Source organism: Trichomonas vaginalis, chromosome III (genome assembly GCF_026262505.1).
Source record: "Trichomonas vaginalis G3 chromosome III, whole genome shotgun sequence".
NCBI lineage: Eukaryota > Parabasalia > Trichomonadida > Trichomonadidae > Trichomonas > Trichomonas vaginalis.
Genome location: NC_067205.1, coordinates 19211373 through 19224325, shown reverse-complemented (window position 1 = coordinate 19224325; position 12953 = coordinate 19211373). Strand labels below are relative to the sequence as shown.

The following is a 12953-nucleotide window of genomic DNA, read 5'->3' as shown; positions in this document are numbered from 1 at the left end:
AACCAGTATGGTGGTCCATCTGTTCTAACTCTCGGAATGTTTTCCAAGATATCCATAAACCAAGCATTTGGTGTTGAACTAAAGATTTTTACCATGAGTGCTTTCTTTGTCGCCTTAGAAACATAGGGGTCCTTGTTTGGATTCGTCATTTTTTAACCCATAAGAAATGGGTTTATTTGGCGCGTTAGCAGGAGTTGCATCCAGATTTTTACCCGCAGTGGGAACAATAGCCAGAGGTGTATTTGGAGTTGGAAGGAAGATTTTGAGTACATTAGGTATACTTAAAGAGAAAGCACAACCTATTATACAAACTGTACAGAAAGGTTGGGATGTAGCACGAGATGCAACAAATCTTATTCCAAATCCTGAAACAAGAGGAAAAGTTCAAGGATGGATGGACAATGTAGGAAGACAAGCAGGAAACTATTATAACAAAGCAAATGACTACTATAACCAAGCAGGACACTATATGGACCAAGGTGAAAGATTCTTTAACAGAGGATATAACCATGCACAACAGTGGGTAAACAATAACCAACCTCAACCACCTCAAACTTGGGGAATGTAAAATTTTTTACTGAGATGAAATGAACAATACAGCATTGAGACAAATGGGTTCAAGATGGATTTGTCGACTTCCAGCAGTTACACAACGTGTTTGTCAAGTTCTTCCTATACCTCAGGAAGTTTTAGACCGACTTAAAAAACAACAACAACCAGTTGAAAACAAACCAAACTAAAATTTTTACTGAGATGAAATGACCGAAGAAGTTGAAACGGTAGATTTGACACCACAAACAAAAAGTTCAGAACCATTGTCAAAACCTGTCAAAGAACTTACAGATGAAGAGAAAAATTCAATAATAGAAAGTGCCAGGTCTGGAAATACAAACCCTAACTACAAAGTCACTTTTCATAAAAATGGAACGGCAAGTATCTCAAAAAAGAAACAGACTCTCACAAATAAAATATTGAAGTCTGAAGGAGCTTTCGAGACAACAGATGGAAAAGTTTACTTCACTGACCAACAGTTCATTATAGAACATCTCATTGACTTAGAGTCGAAATATTCTAAACTTTACAACAAACACAAAAAGTTGAAAGGAAAACAAAAACAAATGGCATATGATATTTATGAAGATGTTGACGACACAACTGTTCCTGCAAGTGAGGTAAAGTCAAAGGAACCGAAAAGTGACGAAAAACCGATAGAAGAAGAGAAACCAAAAACTGAAGATAAACCAAAACCAAAGTTTAGTTTCCAAACTAAACCAAGTCAACCTTCACTAGCTGGTATGGGTTGGCGTCAAAGACTTATGGCAGCAGGCGGTTATGTAAAGTAAAGAAAAAAATATTTTTTTATTTTATTTGAAATGTACGCTGAGTTTGTTGGAGAAGACCGTTGGGAAACTTGTTTGTTAGATGAGAAATATGAAATTCACTGTTGTGAGTCATTTGAAGTCAGAAACAAAAAGACAAAAAGAGTTTTAAGCGAATGGGAGCGAAATAACGGATATGCTATTGTGAAGATGGGTGGGAAACACTATCTTAAACATGTTGTCATTGCAACTCATTTTATACTGAATCCTAACAATTTACCTTTTGTAGACCATATAAACCATATAAGAAACGACAATAGACTTGAAAACTTACGTTGGGTCACTCGTTCTGAAAACAATAAGAACAAAGGCAAATTTGGAGATATTGTATTCGAATTTGTCGACGAACTAGAAGATGAAACAATTGAAATTACAGACTATGGCGAGCATACGTTTGAGTTTTACTACTATAGCGAAGAACAAGACTCTTTCTACTTTTATACCGGCGTAAACTATAGGAAATTACAAGTATATTTTACTAAGGAAGGCTATGCTTATGTAAACACTAGAGATACAGATGGAAAATACGTTAAAATACTTCTTAACAAATTCAAGAAGCTATATGGCATACCATTTTAAAACCATATATTTTTACATATATTAAATGCTTCAGGTTGAAAAACAAAGAACAAAAGTAGCAGATACAAAACCGTTAGACTATATCTTTACAAATGCTGGTAGGAATATTTCAGATGAAGAAATTTCATCCCGAGCATACAGGTTTGACTATCCAATTCGTTGGCTTCAAAGTCCTTCAGATGCAAAGGCAATAGGATTTAGAAGAGTTTTGTTTTCAAATAGAACTAACGCATTTATGTTCGCAGTATATTTTCATGGGCAGTATAAAGGTTCTGATGGTCTAATAGACAAATTTGACGAAATGAGGATCTTTACAGTTCGTTCAGGCGAAAGTCTTGAGAAAACTCTAAATGACTTTCAAACTCAAATAAACAAATATTATTGGGAATTTCAAGAAAAATACGACTCTTTACTAAATGGAACATACTATCTGAAACTAGAATATGACAAGATGAACTCCACCGTTTCATTTCAAAAGATTGAAATTAACCCTCCAAGAGATACAGAGTTTTTATTTTGGGGAGTAGACAAACGTTCTTGGGCACAATTTCTTCGGTTACTAAACCAGAACGAACCATTACCACCAGATGGTCCATTTAAATTTATACTTCCACCAGCAGATTTGACAGTTTATAGAAATGTGTTCGACCCTCAAAATGTTATGTGCCATGCAAGTTTCAGTTCAAGCAACAATAGTTTTCTATGTATCGGTAAGGACTTTTATGACTTTGCTTCTAAATTCTACGAACCACCTAGTAACAGTTTCTCTGACTTTCAAGTTTGGTTCACAACAAATGGTGTGCAGCATATTATACCATTGTACTATGACTTTTATCTCGAATTGTCTTTCATATACAACTACGGAAAAGTGCTGAAAAAGTATTGAAAAATATATTTTAGGTGGAACCAGGTCCCTCGGTCCCTCGGTCATTTTAACTTCTCTGAAAAAGTGTGACAACATGACATTTAGACAACAGTCCAGGAAATAAACTTCATCGTACATGTTTTGTCATGATTTCATCGTAAATGTTTTGTCAAACATGTACGTAAATGTTTTGTCATGACTTCTTCATCGTATTCTTTCACCCGTTGAATTTTGTATAAAAAGCAACCCGCGGAATTCCGGCGGTTGGTATATTCTTCACAAAATGCTTGTTTTGAGGTCGAGCCACTTTTGGTTCACCGTATTTTTCAACCAAAACTCATTTTTTTCGGCAAAAATATATTTTAGGTTAGATGGTGAGATCTCAGAACTAGTCTTATACTGTTTCAAGACAATGTCCGACGGTTAAGCCACAAACGAATGTCCGACGGTTAAGCCACAAACGAATGTCCGACGTACCACCCAAAAATATTTTTTATTTTTATTGTAAGAACTGAAATGACAGTCGAAGCAAAAACGTTCACGAACAAATCTAATGGCGAAACATTCACAAAAGGCACTTACAACGGTATTGAAGTCTTACGTAGAGACAAGGATGGTTATATAAATGCAACAAATATGTGTCAGCAGTTTAGGAAAGACTTTAGAAGGTTGTTGGAAAATAAGTCCTGGGAAGAGTATTTTAAGGCATTTTGTGAAGAATATAGCAACCGCCGGAATTCCGGCGGTTGGTTTTTATACAAAATTCATGCAGGAATTCCTGATGAAATCAAACAGGTTAGAGGAACGTATGTAGACCCAAGACTTGTAAACTATATAGCAATGTGGGCTTCTCCAAAATATTGTATAGCAGTTGGAAAAATTATGGACTCCATAGACAAGAAAGTTCATGAGAAATTAGATGAAGAAGAACTCGAAGATACAGTAGAGAATGCTAAACCTTTGTTCGAACAAGAAGTTAGAAAAATGCATGAAAAACAAATAGAACATGAACATGAGATGTGTTATGGTTATAAAGATTCTCCATACGAACTAGACCAATGGGAACAAGAAGATTTAAAGAGAGAATTTAGAGAATATGAACTCGCTAAGATAGCATTAGAAGCTGCAGAAAAGAAGTTAAAAGTTTGGGGTCGTTTTGTAAAAAAATATTGTGAGTAAATGAACCATTTATTTTTATTGAATTCAGCAAAAATACAATTTAGGGTAGATGGTTTTTAGGTGTCACCAGGTCCCTCGGTCCCTCGGTTAAACGAACTTCTCTGAAAAAGTGTGACAACATGACATTTTGACAACAACACAGGAAATAAACTTCTTCGTATATGTTTTGTCAAGACTTCTTCGTAAATGTTTTGTCACCCGTTGAATTTTGTATAAAAAGCAACCCGCGGAATTCCGGCGGTTGGTATATTCTTCACAAAAATGCTTGTTTTGAGGTCGAGCCACTTTTGGTTCACCGTATTTTTCAACCAAAACTCATGAATTTTGTGCTGAAATAAATAAAGTTAGTTTTTTTAAAAAAATATTTTTTATTTTTATTGTAAGAACATGTTAGCAACAACAGCACCAAACTCGTTAGTCATGAACCCAACTTCAATGTTAGTAGAGATGAAAAGCTTCATTCCTTCTTCATATACTTTCGAAACAGAAATCCAGAAGATAAAGCAGGAACTTCTCCAAGGAGATTTAGATTGCACTGCGAAAGATGAAACAAATGAACAGTATCTTTATGAAATGCAGGATATTATTGACCATCTACCTAAACTTCCTGAAATACAACAACAAAAGCTTACTATTCCTGAATTCGATGAAATAGAAGTCAAAGCAACTGACTCAGTTGAAATAAAGAAGTTCATACGTAAGGTAAACTATGAGTTTCTTGGATTTCATTGCAACCACAAAGACTGCGATATGGTATATTTCATTGACATATATAAATCTGGGGAGTTTAAGACCTACGACAACTTTGTTTCGTTAGTTGCAAAATGTGTATGGCAGATAAGAGATAAAGATAGAAGAGGTAAAGTATGGAACGGACAAATAAAACCCGCAACTTTTGAGTTAAAGAAAACCATTTACGCCTTAGTTGTTTTAGCAGGTAAGGTTTCAATGTACAATGCTAAAATGAACCCACAATGTTCAAAATGTAAAGCAGCAATGAAGAAATATAACTACTCCGTCAAAGAGATAGAACGTATGAGAAACGACTATGCTGACTTAAAGAAAGAAGTAGAGAAACCAGCAGAAGATAAAATGGACATGTTGACATTTCTGAACAAAAACTATCCAACAGCTGACGATTTCCTTCTATCTGATGTCAAGAAGAAATATAAAGAAACTTTCGGCATTGTTAAAACATTCGATGTACTAAAAGAAGAAATAGAAGCCACAAAACTGTTTAAAGTCATGAACCATCACAACATATACCATGTAAAACGCTTGTGAAACTTTATGGTAGAAATATATTTTTGTCTGATTTACGCTCATTGACGAAGAAGTTTTGACAAAACATATACGAAGAAGTTTATTTCCTGTGTTGTTGTCAAAATGTCATGTTGTCACCATTTTCAAAAAGATGTTAGTTGACCGAGGGACCGAGGGACCGAGGGACCTGGTGACCCTCATGAAAAAAAGAGGTGAAAAAACATATACGATGAAGAAGTCTTGACAAAACATATACGATGATGAAGTTTTGACAAAACATATACGAAGAAGTTTATTTCCTGTGTTGTTGTCAAAATGTCATGTTGTCACCATTTTCAAAAAGATGTTAGTTGACCGAGGGACCGAGGGACCGAGGGACCTGGTGACACCTAAAATATATTTTTGCTGAAAAAATGACTAAATTTCATTATATAACTGTTATTTTTTGACGAAGAGAACTTTAACACTTCGTAAAAAAAATCCCTGAAATCATATCTTTTATACATGAAAATCGTAAAAAATTGCGAGTAGGGAAAAAAACCTGGTCGCCTAAAACTCATGAAAATCGTAAAAAAATGACCAAATTTCATTATATAACTGTTATTTTTTTACGAAGAGAACTTTAACACTTCGTAAAAAAATCCCTGAAATCATATCTTTTATACATGAAAATCGTAAAAAATTGCGATTTAGACTTTTTTCGGTCTTGCATAAAACTCTATGAAAACCATCTACCCTAAAATATATTTTTGCTGAAAAAATGACTAAATTTCATTATATAACTGTTATTTTTTTACGAAGAGAACTTTAACACTTCGTAAAAAAATCCCTGAAATCATATCTTTTATACATGAAAATCGTGAATTTCCTTAAGATACAAGATAGAAAAAATAAAGTTAGTTTTTTAAAAAAAATTTTTTTTATTTTGTATGTAAGAAACAGAAAATGACAAACACTGAGTTTGAAACAGTTAGAAAGATAGACAATGACACCAAAGTGGTTAGAATTGGTGATTTAAACGTAAGATACTCAAAGAAATACAAGAAATATTCTTTGTCAGACATTATATCTCCATCTGGAAAGAGAGCAATCGACTGGGTTAGAATTGCTTCTAGTCAGAAAATTTTGACAAGAAATCCTGAGCTTATGATATCAGTAGCATTTCATGGAACAAGAGCATATCTCATCGACAAAAGTCTTATACCAATAGTTTTGTTATGGATTGACCCAGTTGTTGGATATAACTTCATAACATATGGTTCATTCGATACGGAACGTTGCAGTGAAGGCTTACTTTACATCGTTCAGAAACCGAAGGACTTCAATACAAAGAGATATAAGATAGGAAGAACATATAATATAACTAAAAGATATGACAGTATAGTCAATAGAGTTAAGGTTGTGTTCGTTAACGATATGAGAGCTGCTGAAACAGAACTACTTGAAAAGTTTGAGAAAATGTATGGTGCTCCCACGAAAGGTAAAGAAACGTTTGAAGTAGATGAGATAGGTAAAGCTATAAAATTATTTGACGAAGTTGCTGAAAAATACATGTAAAGCGTTTATTTTTGGTCTTTTGTGAAAGTCAGAAAATAAAGTTAGTTTTTAAAAAAATATTTTTTTTATCCGGAATATAAGGACAGATATGTCAACATCAGAGAACACAACAACTGCTATCGTTCATGAAGCTATAAATGAAGAATACGAGTACATACAGTTTAACAAACAACTCCGTCTCATTCGTTCGGTCAAAGACGATATGTACCAAATGCAAAGTATTTTGAATGCTCTTCGTTCTACAAAGCAAGCATATCATTGGTTTGAAAACCAACAGACAAAAGAACTTTTAGAAGAATTTCCTCATATGTTTGCGACCCTCGGAAAACCGAGGGTCGAGATTCCGTACGAAAATCGTGAAAAATTGCCAAACGGTTTGAGAGGATATTATGTACATAGACTTCTTGTAAATGCTGTTGCAATGTGGGCTTCACCTCGTTACGCTTGTTATATTTTCATGATGTTAGATGAAATTCATAGACAAGAACGTGAAGAGATGGAAAAGAAACTTCATGCAAAAGATGAAGTCATTGAAGCAAAAGACAAAAACATTCAGAAAAGAATACCACGTTCGGTACCAAAAGGAAAGGAAAAGAACTATAAGTATATGATTTATACTGAAGAGATGGAAAATGAAGAAGACAGAGATATGGTTATGTTGCATTTAGTCAGAAGAAACAACAAAAGCTTTTACGACCTTGCTAAGATTTACAAATCTGACAGAAATTGGTTCTATCGCGAAAACTTACCGATTTCAATGACACCGAATGAAGATGTGAAACAAATAGTTCAAGATACGTTACCTCAAACACACTATGATATTAAAGGTTGTACAATACTTACCTTCAAAGAAGACTTACCGCTACTGAAAGAAAAAATAACAGAGTATTTTGACAACTTCAAACAAGCAGAGTAGATGAACCATTTATTTTTACGCTTGACTTCAGATGGCTCAGGTAGCTCTATAAGGTAAATTGTCTTGTCAAATCCTTCTGGCATTCCGAGTCCTTCCATCCGACATTCCAAGTTCTTCCATCCGACATTCCAAGTTCTTCCTTCCAACAGGGAAAAAATTTCCTTCAGACAGGAAAAAAATTTCCTTCAGACAGGAAAAAAATTTCCTGTTGTTCGTCCGTAAACCATTCAAATTTTCGAAAATTGAGAACTTTTTGGTCGAACGACAGAAAAAATTTTTCCTTCCGACAGAAAAAGTTTTTCCTTCCGACAGAAAAAAATTTCCCGACAACTGGAAAAGTTCTTCCATCCGACAGAAAAAAATTTCCCGACAACTGGAAAAGTTCTTCCTTCCGACAGGACACAAACGAATGTCCGACGTACCACCAACCGAGTCCATTCCAAAGCCAGAAGAACCGACAGCCCCAGCACCACAACAGACTAAGACCAAACACTTACATTTTTACGCTTGACTTTTTACAATTTGAACTTTGTTTGCGTAGATATGAATTCTGAAAGAAGTATGAGGGTCTTGTATGACTTTGTACCTCTCCCATAGTTCATGTCTGTCAAACTTACCTGCCATGGACTCTTTCATAAGTTCCATGAAATCGTCTTCGGACAATCCGGGGAAAAGTACAATGTCAGTAAGTATTCTCTTTACATCCTTACTTAAACTCTTGGCTGTCTGTACACAAATGACAACTGAGATGTTAAAGTGTCTGAGCTTCTTAAGAATTCGACACATATCTTGTTCTCTGTTCTTAACAAAGGATGAGAGGCGAAATCATCTAAGATAAGAAGACATCTGTGAGGGTACGTTTTCCAATCGTAAGATTGCAATTTCTTCGAAATGTATTCTATCTCTTTCTGTTTGTTTCTGAAGTGTTTCTTCTCTAATATTCTCTGCATTTCCTCATTTGGGTCTTTAAACTTAGAATTTATATACTCATTTATAGCATTGTACTTCAAAACTCTTCTTTGGTACTTCTTTATCCAATCTAACAACTCAGAGTCTTTTATACATACTAACTTAGACTTCTTTATAATATCTTTGAACGAATTGACGGTTTGGTCAAATTGACCAGAAGTACTACAAATGACTACTAACTCATAGAATGGGTTCTTCTCATCTAGTTCTTGTTGTTGTGCAGCCATTTTAAGATAAGTGAAAGTCTTACCCGACCCAGGTGGTGCAATTAGACCTGTTATACCATTCTGAGCAAATAAGAACTTGTCATGTATGGGTTTTATCTGAGCATTTTCCAACTTCCTCTTGTTCTTATTTAAAACATTCTCAAATTTTTTGTCAATGTCAGCAAACTTTTTTTCTAACATATTTTTAGAAAAATTAAAATTTTTATCTTTTTGAAAATGTCTAGCGATTTCGCCATCTATATTCGAGACAAGCTTTTCGACAGCAAAACATCTGTCGACCATAAAATCTTACATAGTGTAAACAAGAAAGGTGAATTTGTTCTAAAGTTCTGTTTCTGGGAATATGACAAGAACCATAAAACATTAAGCAGAGAAGTCTTAAAATTTGTCAATGACAGACTTGTTGACAGAGATGACGCCTCTTGGAGAGATGAAGTCCAACAAAACTTCTTAGAATGCAAAGAAGACACATGCACTGTTCTTGAAGATGAAATAGAAAACAGAATAGAAGAGCTATTAAAGGACAAAGAACTTTTACAAAAATATGGTTCTGAGAAATTTGACATAACTCCACCAGAAAAGAAGAAGAGAGAAAAGAAAGAAAAGAAAGTAGAAGAAGAGAAGAAAGAACCAGAGCCAGTTCCAGAGAAGGGGAGATATGACATGTAAAAATAAAATTTTATTTTTAGAACATTTCTGGGTCAATGTCAATGTTCTCTTCCTCTTTAGGAGCAAACACTGGCTTAGACTCTAAAATCTTTTTACCCAATTTACCTTGAACTTCTACAACTTTAGACTCATAATATTCATAGTCGTCTGCTTTCTTTGGTTCATAAGGTATAACAAGTTTGTATGCTTTACCTTCTTCGAGTTTTGAGAACCTTCTGTCAAAACTTTCTTTGACTGCTAACAAACCTTCTATGTCTAAGTCTTCAAATTTCGCACCATTTTTAGTCACAATAGCAAACTTAACTGGTTCGATGTTCCAAACTTTGCTGAATGAAGACTTTTCAAAATGGTAGAAGTAAACATTCAAATATGTGAATGGGTCTAGTTCTTCTTTAAGTCCTGACATGTACTTGTTTACTGAGATGAATTTTGTCATCTTTTCTATCGGATAAAAAAAATATTTTTTTTTAAATTTACTCAGAAAAATTTTTCTTTGTATATACACCATTCTGTACGTCTAAAAGACTTTTGACATTTGCCAAGAATGTTCGTTTAGACGCTGTCATATAACCATATTCTTGACAATATTGTTTATACGAATCGTACAATGACCTTTCATCTAAACACTCAAAGTCAGTTTCATCTATGAACAGTTCATATACACTCTTGTTTGCTTCTAACAATGTTTGTCTCTCTTCGGTATGTGGAATTTGTCTTGGATTGAACTTAGAAATATCTAATGTCATGAAATATGAGAACAAGTGGTTGTAAAAGTCAGATGTCAAAGTTTCTGCTAAGTCGTCAAAATATTCTGTATCTTGCATATGAGAATCTGACGTTCTGACAACTACATATCTTCTGTCAGAACTTTCTAACTTCATCGGAACAGCATTGTTTGAAACCATAACGAAGTTTGCAACATTTTCACAAACTCTTTGGTCTTTATATTTTCTTTCAACAACTCCAACTTTGTCTGTTATAAGACTCTTCAAAGCATCTGAGTTCAAAACTTTTGTTGTATCTATACTTTGAAGTTCGTTACATACTATAAGTTTCATATTCTCTATTGAAGAGTTAAATTTACCGCAGATGTTTTCTAAGTTTGTCATATTCGGATTCGAATAACCTTCTAACAGTTTGCACAAAATATCTGTAAAGAATGTGTTCTTACCTGTTCCTTGTTTTCCAATTATAATGAGAGCAGTTTCATTCTTAGCACTTGGATGTTGTAAGATGTTTGCAAACCAACATAAGATATACTCATAGACTCTTTCGTTTCCATTGCATATAATTTCTTTGACATGGTCTAACCAAGCTTCTATAATATTTTCTTTCCATTCTACTTGTTCGTATTTATATCCAGTGAAGATAGAATAGAAGTTTGGAGAAGGTGTATAGAACTTTATACCTCGAACTGAAAAATCTTCAAGTTTTGACAATAAGATATCCCAAGCATCTAACATCTTCATGCCAACTTGTACGACTTTTATTTTCTTAAGTTTCTGTTTACATTCTTGTTCTGAAACTATTGTTGCTCTTGGTTTGTTAAAGACTACATCCCATTCTTTCATAACATAACATTCTGGGGCAGAGTCGACATAAATGACTAAACGTTTCAAATTCTCGACTGCTTTGTTATAGTCTCGAAATGGACACATATTTCTGAACGCTTGGAAGTCATAAAAATCTGAAACATCTATTCTGTACATTTTTATAAAAATAAAAAAAATATTTTTTTTTATTCTTGACTTTGTTGTTGCATTTGTTGCATTTTTTGTTCTTGAGCTATTTGTTGCATTTGTTGTTCTTGAGCTATTTGTTGTTGAAGTTGTTCTTGTAATACAATACTTTCACCAGTTGCATCTTCCAATTCGAAACTTTCTGCCGTCATTGACAAATACATAGGACATAAAAGTTTTACAGGAACAAAGTTTGCGTCAACTAAGGTTAAGTTTATGTTTGCTAAAGTGTTTGAGTTTACTAAAGCTGAAAACTCTGCATTCGAATGAACAATAGGTAGTGATGCGAAAAATTCCCAAACATATGGGGTTTCTCATATCCCGTCCCCTATCGTTTCCCCAATTCAATTTTTTTTTGGAATTTTATTTTTTTCCCGCCCATTTGAATTAAAAATGGGCGATTTTCGTTAATGTGATTGAAATATCATAAAATTAATACGTATTTTAGCTAATAATTCTATTTTTATACAATATTCTCTCATTAAATCAACATTTTTTTAATTTTAATTTTTAATTTTTAATTTCTTCATAATTTTAGCGATTTATGCTCATTATTAGCAAATAAATAATATATATAATATACTTATTTCATTTTATTCAGATAGGTCTTTGGGATTGGGATACCTTGTCCAAATTCAGAGGAAGTTTGAGAGGTTGGGATGGGGTAGCCCATATTCAATTATCCCAAGTGTACTCCACGAATTTAAAATTATATTATATTATTGATGACATATCTAAATTTATAGATAAAAATTTCAATGTGTACACAATTTTTTTTGAGAAAATTCTTTTTTTTTACTTATTTTCATTCATAAAAGCTCACGTGAACTTAATTAACAACTGAGACATTTCCTATGAAATCATTTAATGCCGTCAAAATAGACATGTCTAAGCTGTTTTGAGTGACTTTCGCTCGATGTCTGATGCAATATCAGACATCGAGCGAAAGTCTCTCATATTGGCAACACATCCATACGATCAATACTATAGCTACGAATTACAACCTGTTTGGGCAATTTTTGGCCGAGTTCTGATTTTTCATTAGATCTCGAGCGAAAGTCTCTCAAATTGGCTGCCAGTTCATAAGAGTGAAACTCTAGCTACGAATTAGAAGCTTGCTTGAGAGACTCTCGCTCGCGTTGGGATCTGCATCAGAACTCGAACGAAAGCCTCTCAAAGTGGTAAGACCTGCTCATTGTTGAGCAGGAGCTGCGTAATGTGTTCGAGTAGAGTGAGGCTCTTCTAAGATCTTCCTTGTGATTGGAAGAAATTAGAAGAGTCTCACTCTACTATTTTGTAATTGTATGCCCTGGCCTTTGAGTGACCAGGGCTGCGTAATGTGTTCGAGTAGAGTGAGGCTCTTCTAAGATCTTCCTTGTGATTGGAAGAAATTAGAAGAGTCTCACTCTACTATTTTGTAATTGTATGCCCTGGCCTTTGAGTGACCAGGGCTGCGTAATGTGTTCGAGTAGAGTGAGGCTCTTCTAAGATCTTCCTTGTGATTGGAAGAAATTAGAAGAGTCTCACTCTACTATTTTGTAATTGTATGCCCTGGCCTTTGAGTGACCAGGGCTGCGTAATGAATTCGAGTAGGATTGTACAATAGCTCGG

General features: G+C 34.2%; 13 protein-coding genes across 13 annotated transcripts, besides 1 other annotated feature; 9 read left to right on the top strand and 4 right to left on the bottom strand.

Annotated features, from left to right (window-relative positions):
• Positions 1-12953: part of a mobile genetic element that runs on past both edges of the window.
• TVAGG3_0729290 (uncharacterized protein) lies at positions 588-740 on the top strand (the record flags this gene model as incomplete). Its single annotated transcript, XM_051244442.1, has 1 exon — positions 588-740. One exon carries the CDS (start codon positions 588-590, stop codon positions 738-740), a length of 153 nt encoding a protein of 50 aa, XP_051091029.1.
• On the top strand, positions 759-1343 carry TVAGG3_0729280 (phage tail repeat-like family; the record flags this gene model as incomplete). Its single annotated transcript, XM_051244441.1, has 1 exon — positions 759-1343. One exon carries the CDS (start codon positions 759-761, stop codon positions 1341-1343), a length of 585 nt encoding a protein of 194 aa, XP_051091028.1.
• TVAGG3_0729270 (His-Me finger endonucleases family) lies at positions 1374-1958 on the top strand (the record flags this gene model as incomplete). The annotated part of the gene is made up of 1 exon (XM_051244440.1): positions 1374-1958. One exon carries the CDS (start codon positions 1374-1376, stop codon positions 1956-1958), a length of 585 nt encoding a protein of 194 aa, XP_051091027.1.
• TVAGG3_0729260 (uncharacterized protein) lies at positions 1984-2844 on the top strand (the record flags this gene model as incomplete). The annotated part of the gene is made up of 1 exon (XM_051244439.1): positions 1984-2844. One exon carries the CDS (start codon positions 1984-1986, stop codon positions 2842-2844), a length of 861 nt encoding a protein of 286 aa, XP_051091026.1.
• TVAGG3_0729250 (uncharacterized protein) lies at positions 3340-4002 on the top strand (the record flags this gene model as incomplete). Its single annotated transcript, XM_051244438.1, has 1 exon — positions 3340-4002. The coding sequence occupies one exon, from the start codon at positions 3340-3342 to the stop codon at positions 4000-4002; it is 663 nt and encodes a 220-aa protein (XP_051091025.1).
• On the top strand, positions 4390-5286 carry TVAGG3_0729240 (organellar and viral DNA polymerase type B; the record flags this gene model as incomplete). The annotated part of the gene is made up of 1 exon (XM_051244437.1): positions 4390-5286. One exon carries the CDS (start codon positions 4390-4392, stop codon positions 5284-5286), a length of 897 nt encoding a protein of 298 aa, XP_051091024.1.
• On the top strand, positions 6211-6745 carry TVAGG3_0729230 (organellar and viral DNA polymerase type B; the record flags this gene model as incomplete). The annotated part of the gene is made up of 1 exon (XM_051244436.1): positions 6211-6745. A coding segment is annotated over one exon (535 nt), but the record flags the coding sequence as incomplete, so codon positions are not given.
• TVAGG3_0729220 (uncharacterized protein) lies at positions 7283-7738 on the top strand (the record flags this gene model as incomplete). The annotated part of the gene is made up of 1 exon (XM_051244435.1): positions 7283-7738. The coding sequence occupies one exon, from the start codon at positions 7283-7285 to the stop codon at positions 7736-7738; it is 456 nt and encodes a 151-aa protein (XP_051091022.1).
• Positions 8546-9114, bottom strand: TVAGG3_0729210 (protein of unknown function, DUF4106 family; the record flags this gene model as incomplete). The annotated part of the gene is made up of 1 exon (XM_051244434.1): positions 8546-9114. A coding segment is annotated over one exon (569 nt), but the record flags the coding sequence as incomplete, so codon positions are not given.
• TVAGG3_0729200 (uncharacterized protein) lies at positions 9148-9326 on the top strand (the record flags this gene model as incomplete). Its single annotated transcript, XM_051244433.1, has 1 exon — positions 9148-9326. A coding segment is annotated over one exon (179 nt), but the record flags the coding sequence as incomplete, so codon positions are not given.
• TVAGG3_0729190 (protein of unknown function, DUF4108 family) lies at positions 9620-10039 on the bottom strand (the record flags this gene model as incomplete). The annotated part of the gene is made up of 1 exon (XM_051244432.1): positions 9620-10039. One exon carries the CDS (start codon positions 10037-10039, stop codon positions 9620-9622), a length of 420 nt encoding a protein of 139 aa, XP_051091019.1.
• Positions 10107-10712, bottom strand: TVAGG3_0729180 (uncharacterized protein; the record flags this gene model as incomplete). Its single annotated transcript, XM_051244431.1, has 1 exon — positions 10107-10712. A coding segment is annotated over one exon (606 nt), but the record flags the coding sequence as incomplete, so codon positions are not given.
• Positions 11342-11494, bottom strand: TVAGG3_0729170 (uncharacterized protein; the record flags this gene model as incomplete). The annotated part of the gene is made up of 1 exon (XM_051244430.1): positions 11342-11494. One exon carries the CDS (start codon positions 11492-11494, stop codon positions 11342-11344), a length of 153 nt encoding a protein of 50 aa, XP_051091017.1.